Source organism: Rhodamnia argentea, chromosome 1 (genome assembly GCF_020921035.1).
Source record: "Rhodamnia argentea isolate NSW1041297 chromosome 1, ASM2092103v1, whole genome shotgun sequence".
Taxonomy (NCBI): Eukaryota; Viridiplantae; Streptophyta; class Magnoliopsida; order Myrtales; family Myrtaceae; genus Rhodamnia; species Rhodamnia argentea.
The window spans coordinates 11,838,095-11,845,642 of NC_063150.1; the positions used below are offsets into that span (position 1 = coordinate 11,838,095).

Sequence of the window (7,548 nt, forward strand, 5' to 3'; positions counted from 1 at the left end):
GAAGACACTTCGAGTGATGACTTTTTGTTTTTCTCATGAAAATTCTAGGGTTGCGTCGCCAAAAGATCACCCAATTTAACCCTCTTTTCAAGTAACTTTCGGTCACTAGAATAGAGTTAGTGAGAAATTAGCGAACCTCTATGATTTTTCATCACTTGGGGTTTGAGATTTAGCGTATTTGTTTGCTTTAAACATTTAAGATATCAAACAAATAGGCGATTTGTATGATGTTGAATCTTTAACTAGAAAAAAAATGTCACTCAAGGGTTGTTTGATACAGTTTTCTAGTGGCTGTTCAACTTTGAAACGAGGCGTTACCTCTTTTATAAGGTGTTTGACAAGCGACTCACAATTACGGCAGCTTTTAACGAATTGATCCACCCAACTCTTTAGTATTGCAGTTCTGAAGTATGCATTTCCAAACACATAAGTTACAGCATATCTCAACATTAATTGTTATAGTTTGACCACACTTACGTTGGACGGGCTTGTCAAACAGTGGCAAGACTAAGTAATCACTAAAGCAGTTCACCGAATCTAATGCTCATCGTCCTCATTTGAAAAAAAAAATACCTATTGGCTATTGCTTTGACAGAGAAACAACACCCTTTGATAGTATAATCGCCATTGAGCCATTGAATTAAGTCAAATTTTTTCGAAGATCCATCTTGAATATCCTCTCTGCCAAGATTATGAAATAATTCTCAAGAATTGTCGAAATATATTGGATTAACATATAAACTACCAAATTTCGAATGCAATATCCGAATAAATGAACAGATTTCTCCATATGAAAGAAGACTCAAGCTCAAAATTGTCAAAGTTCCCTCTCTATGGTTACACCTAAACCTTTGAAGCATGTAGGAACGATTTCATGACCCCCAATGAGAGTTGCATGTTCTGTCTGTAAATCCTGGAACTTTCAATTCCAAAAGAGCCGAAGAATTTGCATTCCTAAATGGCTTTCATTCTACCTGTAAGTGCAATAAAGTCATCCTGCTCAAAATGTTTATACTAACTACAAGGTATTTTCTGCAATGGTTAGTTGTTATGATGTTAATAGTTGCCCGTGCAGTGAGTTCAAGGCGTCATTGAATAGAATAACTATAAGATTATGTCCACTGGGTGAATAAGCGATGTGCCGGTCGCCCATTCGCTATGAGACCGACCTCATACGACACAGAATGAACTTCAAACGGATATTTCCATGGCCTTCCCCTAGATGAGCTTCGCCGACATAGATCTCCGTATGCAAGAAGATCAAGCTCCCAACATAACAAAGTTAAACAGGGGGAGCTGTCGTTATGGCAGAGTCTCCATTGGGACTTGGTTGGTAACTTCACAAGAAATTTTTATTAAGCATAACGGGCAAGAAATACTGCAAAGACAACCACTTATTCACCACACGCTTGAGGTCCGATAGAATGAACAGCTCTCAAAGTTTACATATGTTATCCCAGCCTAAAAGGAGACCCAGGCATTCCAACAACTAAACAACACATCGATCCTCTCGACGATAACATTCGATAAACAAGAAAGCACAAGCAATAAGGCACTCCAGCAAGATCGCCCTCTCGGGATTTGGCTTAGGCCTGTAAAAAGCTCGCGTACTTGGCACCTAAGAAAAGCCTTTGGCTACACAGAAGGGCATTTTTTGTGACCTCCGCATTTTCATGATTCAGAAGCTTCATGACCCGGTCCTTCGCCTTCAAATCAGACAATATTACTCTTCCGGCTGGGTGGTATTGGATGAACTGCGAGAGGTCATAGCAAGCAACAGCCAAAGCCCTTGCATCACTTGAGGTGTCCAAAATTGTCACAAGGACCCTCAAAATCTGTGGAAAAGAATAAAAAAGCCTTTCAATGTATTATAACGCATAACAAAAATGGCTGAAGATAAGAGAGATGGCCATCTCCGCTTGAATTTTCACTTGTTTTGTAGCAACGATAGTCAACAGACATTACAATAAGAAGAAATACCGATATAAAAAGATCAGCCACTTCCACAAATCCAGCCAACCCAAAAACTTAATACTGCCAAGGCCATCACGTCAGCCAAGTTTACCTCCTTATATTGTGCGTGCATATAAAAACCAAGTACTTTTCAAAGTATCTACAACGATAATAGAAAGAAAACCTGGAAATCATTCTCTTCAAAGTGTGTGATGTTCTCACGCCAAAAGATTGGATCTTTGTGCATAGGAGACCAGTCAAGCTGGCCAAGGAGGACTTCTTGCTTGTACTTATCAAAAGAACTCAGCCTCTTAATGTTATCCCTTAATCCTTCTTCCAACTCATTTAGAGCCTCCAGTAGATCCTGAAAAGGTTTCAGCATCCAGTTAGAGTAGAATAAAAGCCTTACATCATATGAAGCAGAGACCATAAACTATGTACTAGCTGTGCCACATGATGGACAGATATGTTTCACCAATAAAAAGAAGCCCACCGCAAGAAGTGAAAACATTCATTTTAGAGTTCTATTATGCTCCAAGCTAATATTTATCACAGGCTGGCCACAATAAATGGCTGGAAAAAGCACTCTTCACAGATTTACAAGATTCCAAGTCCCATTAACTATCAACTATATAAGTACGCAGTACTCTTCACAGATTTACAAGATTCCAAGTCCCATTAACTATCAACTATATAAGTACGCAGTAACACAGGCACATGTACATTGGTGTATGAATACATACTGATCACAAGCTCTAGACCCACATCCACCATAACATATCTATTTCAAATAAAATTGTGAATGCTCTCAGAATTTATATTTTACAATCCATAAAGTCTACCTTAGAGACCAATCAACTGAAAACTATAATGTAAAGAGTCAATAGCACAAGTCAGGAAATTACTAGAGTATGAAAGAAAGTGGTAGCAAAATAGAAACCAAGGTGTGACCAAAGTGATTGCAGGAAAAGCAACACCTAATAAGGTGAATGTACTCAATTAAGAATAAACAAGAATCACATGAATATGTGCTACATAGAGCTCAAGGGAAGTTGCAGCAAGTTTGGACATGATATGTCGTCCCAACAGTAGAGAAATCAAAGAAGATTCTAAGAGAAACGCAAACTTGACATATCACATTGAAAAGCTACTTTTTCCCATATAAAGTCAGCTATTTTCGCGGGGATTACAAAGGACAACTATTTGATTGCACGATTGCCTTTCCAAGACTGGTGGAACTACGACAACTTAATATCTTTTCATTTCTGTGAGCAAGTGAATTTATTTGTCAATTTGAATGTCCATTCATGGGGTATTTACATTAAATAAACGATAAAGTAAACAGAGTTAGGGCTAGCTTAAACTAATATTCACAAACCGATACTGTCATTGACATTCACATCAGAATCCAGGCACTAATTTTCTAGAGGGATAATGACACAAATAGTCTCTGAATTTTGACCAAATGTGCAATGTCGTCTTTGAACTTTTAATTTGATCAATATGGTCCTTGAACTTTAACCCAATGTGCAATGTGATGCTCGAGCTTTTAATTTAACCAATATGATTTCTGAACTTTTGGAACATGTCCATTAAAAGTGTAGGGACCATATTGCACATTGAGTTAAAGTGGACTAAATTCAACATGTTCCAAAAGTTCGGGAATCATATTTGTCAAATCAAAAGTTCAAAGACCACACTGCACAATGGATTAAAGTTCAAGGGCCATATTAGTCAAATTAAAAGTTTAGAGACTACATTGCACATTGGGTCAAAGCTCAAGGACCATTTGCATCATTTTGCCTTTCCTGGACTACACCATTATAGGCCAACAAGGATGAAAGAGTCCAGAATTCCTAGACAAATCTAGCAAACAGAAGGCCAATGAAAATTTGTGACTTAATTAACAAATAATCGGAAGCCATATCACAATTTTCATTCATCCAATTATTCAAACTTAACAATTCTGTCTCATCCAAAGTGGAGAAGGAGTATATAAGTCTCTCACCTCATCACTCCATGCCTGGGATTTTAAGCTTTGAACAATCTGAGGTAGTCCAAGGTCTACCATCTGGGCACCAAATGTCCCTTTGGGCAGCAAATTCCTAAATGTCAAAATGACAACCCCGACAACCTACCAAAAACTTAAGAATGTTAGACATACGCATTATATGTATTCTCTCAATCATCTGGAGAAACATGATGCGGAGGAGGAAAAAAAAAGGAAAGCAAACTTGCTCAGGGGCAAAAGGACCTTAGATATGAACAATTGAGAAAGAGTTAAGTTCAATGGTTAATGAGCTTGAGAGGGAGGGAGGTCTTGGAATCAACTAAATGCAAAAAAACAGGGAGAAATCAAAGGCAGAACAGACCACACACCTTCTCTTTTGTGGAACATTTAACAACATCAATAAGTCGCGGAAGTGCTCTGGATGTCGCCAAGTATTCTATGGCAGGTTCATAATATGACAATAGCCATATGCACAGACAAGTCTCATAAAGAAGCTGCCAAAAAGAGATTGTCAGAAATATGCTAAACAACAATACCATTTCCTTGATGAGGTCACAATCAGAATACTAGAGCATGCTCATTATCAACTGTTACAGTTGAAAATAGTTGTACCTGGATCGATTGCTGTGTAGATGCTGGGGATATCAAAGGAACCAGCAGTTTAACTCCATCTTCTCGAACAAAAGTCGATCTGACCAGAGGTTCCTTAAGCAATGTTGAAAGGCAATTAATTGCAGTAGGAATGCCTCGAGTAGGGTGGGAAGGTTTCCTAAGCTGCAAAGCCAATTCAGCATCAAGACTATGTATGTAAAAGATAAAAAAAAAATCTTGAATGATAAAAACACACAGTAACGAACAGCATCAGATCAACATTTTCAACCATCACATTCTTCATGATCAAACCACTGACGCTTTCATGGGGTGGGCTACCTATACCTACTTCCAATTGTCTCCATGTTCTATACTTTCAGCAGCCAAATTAGCAGTATTAAAGAGTACCAATAGGGTCTTTGATGAAGAGAATAAGCATCCCAAACATCAATAGCCCCCAATAATGATCCATCCTAATAGAATAACAAAAGGCCAGTTACTTACAGAGTCAAAAACAAACCTGCACACATAGCCATTCTACAAGCCCCTTCAGAACATCATCTATGGTGGTGAATCCTCTTTTTGAACTATCACTTTTTTTTGGCCTAGCACTGCAACAACATACACAGTTTTAACATCCACATAAGTAGTTCATACCAAGGAAATTACTGAAAGAGTCTCCTTTCCCTGATATTTTCAATGTCAGTGGAGCAAAATTATAAATATACCTCACTATCAGAGTGAGTATCCTACAACACTTCTCTTGTATGAACCAGTTCCCTTTCCAGAGCAATCTGAAGAATCAATCAACAAATGAGAGATTTGAATTCCAGAAACCAATATCTTGCCAAATTGGAAACACTTAAATTTATCATTTGATGCCATGCACTTTTAGGAGAGCAAGTACGTTGAATTTTAGCATGTGACTTAATAGTTAGTAGGTCATTTTCTTGTTTCCTTCATATTTGATGGTTGCTCGATCATCACAATTCCCAATGACATTTCCCATCAACACTACTTGCTTATAAATAACTGCCAACTAGGAACCTATCAGAGAGCACAATTCAGATGTGGTGATGTGGTAGAAAATCAATGGACTTCATTAACTTAAAAACCTAAAAGTATGGCTACCATTGTAGGGCATTCATGTAGCCTTAAATGAGGAAACAAAAATCCAACTGTGACTTCTGGAAGCATCTAGGCTATGATTCTCATTCAGCAGGACAGCCATCCCACCTCCAACTTTAGATGAACAAATGCCCATTCAATTTGTTCTTTACGTGATTCGCGTCAAAGGAAGGACAACAAGAAGAAGCATCAACCATGATGAATAGATACAGGAACCAAATTGAGCAATTATACTGGGATCAAAGTTAGACCAGCAGCCCATGCAATAGCCAAACTCTTCCAGAAACCTGTGCTAGATAAGTTTTACTAATTTTTGCTATTTATTGTTCTTATCAGTAGAAGTTGAATACTACTCTTCACAATTTAATGTGCTTTTCCAAGAGAAGACAATGGTGCACAACCAACTGTACCATAAGCACTTGGACTATAAATAAAATAAACCAAATTCAAAGAGGTAAAAAATTGCTCAGATCAGGAGTTAATTAGCAAACCCAAGAAGATATATAAACATTAATGTTTACACAAATTCAATGCCACAATCCTCGTCCAACCCTAGCATTAACATGACAATAACTCGAATAAAAGCCCTCATCCTTAGAAGTTTCAGCATAAGAGAACGAAGGAAGTAAGACATAACATGAGAAATGCGAGACAATGACAAGTACAGTAACAAGTCCCAAATTTCTCATTAAATACTTAACTCAGGAAAGGTTCATAAGTATCTTCATTTGCAAGAGACTCGTCATGGAACAGTCTTGCTCTTTTTGGGTTTGCTGCACATGATGGGTAAAAGATAGGTCAACTTCTCGTGATCAATAGAAAGCTGACGATGCTGAAAGTCATATAAGCACCTGTGAGCATCTCATCAACTAGAGCTACAACATATTCTACTGTTTCTTCCTTGAAAATGTCACGCAAGATGTTAACAAATATCCGTGCATAAGCCGGTCCATCCTGAAAGGGGAAGTTGGGAGATAGTATAAGAATTATGTTCTATCAAAACAGTTCGCTCACATTGTCTCAAGATTGCACATATGCATGAGTTTCAGCCCAAAGACTGATGAACAAAGGGGGGCAGCCGAGCATTACATCTTCGAGTAGCTGAGCACGATAGCTTTCCGATCTTTTGTCATAACGCCTTAACAGCTGAAGGCACGTCCCCGTTATCAGCTTCGTCGTCATATATGTCTCCCATGGGATGTCTCTTTTCAGCACCTTAAGTGATAAAAGAAGGGAATTAATCAGTAGGATTGAATTGGGGCCGCATTTTTCAAAGCTTCCCATGATAACTAGAATACCCATTTTGCAAGTCGGCTAATTTACTTATGCCTATATCAATAACCAGATGCAGCCTCAACCATTCCGTTGTTTGATAAGAGCGCATATCATGGAAAATTATCCACCTTTTTGGTACGGACAGAATATATGTAACGAATGAAGAATGTTTTGGTGGGGTAGAACACGAACCTGCTCTGTGGTTAACTCTGCCTGGTCCATCGGGGATCTCAACTCAATATCAGTAAAGTCGCCAGCAATTCGACGGCCTGCGAACGCCACAAAGCAAGGAAGAGGTTAGGATCACCAGAATTCGCTCATTCTCCCGCGATTTTATGATCTGGAACGTGCTAGATCCCGGATCGCCGGCGACCCGGATCGCCGATGTGGCTTTCTGAAGCGATCCTGCGGTCGAAAGAAGAAGAAGAAGAAGTGGAGGAGGAGGAGCAGCAGCGAAGGAAGAGATGGCAGAAACCGATTCCAAACCTTAGCCGAAGGAAGAGGAAGAGTACCTCAGCTGCCGCTGTTCGAGCTCTTCCTTGCTATCAAGAAGGTTAGTCGCGCTCAGAGTTTTGCAAAGGACGCGAGGT

The 7,548-nt window shown here is 38.9% G+C and overlaps 1 protein-coding gene across 2 annotated transcripts; it reads right to left on the reverse strand.

Moving 5' to 3' along the window:
• Positions 1-1,329: 1,329 nt before the first annotated feature.
• Positions 1,330-7,548, reverse strand: LOC115747077 (V-type proton ATPase subunit H-like). 2 transcript variants are annotated; one of them, XM_030683116.2, is made up of 12 exons: positions 7,471-7,548; positions 7,151-7,227; positions 6,773-6,898; positions 6,535-6,637; positions 6,384-6,456; positions 5,284-5,349; positions 5,076-5,166; positions 4,577-4,738; positions 4,333-4,458; positions 3,962-4,087; positions 2,138-2,317; positions 1,330-1,835 (listed from the first exon to the last, which is right to left on the reverse strand). In XM_030683116.2, the coding sequence occupies exons 2-12, from the start codon at positions 7,178-7,180 to the stop codon at positions 1,587-1,589; spliced, it is 1,332 nt and encodes a 443-aa protein (XP_030538976.2). In that variant the 5' UTR covers positions 7,181-7,227; positions 7,471-7,548; the 3' UTR covers positions 1,330-1,586. The 2 variants fall into 2 exon arrangements, with proteins under 2 accessions (XP_030538976.2, XP_030538977.2); XM_030683117.2 differs by having other exon boundaries at positions 7,445-7,532.

Coding starts and splice junctions, on each gene's coding strand:
- LOC115747077 (XM_030683116.2), bottom strand. CDS start 7,180: ATGGACCAGGCAGAGTTAACCACAGAGCAG. Junction 4,088..4,332: donor AATGTTCCACAAAAGAGAAG/GTGTGTGGTCTG, acceptor AGTTTTTGGTAG/GTTGTCGGGGTTGTCATTTT. Junction 1,836..2,137: donor TTGAAGAGAATGATTTCCAG/GTTTTCTTTCTA, acceptor TCTTTTCCACAG/ATTTTGAGGGTCCTTGTGAC.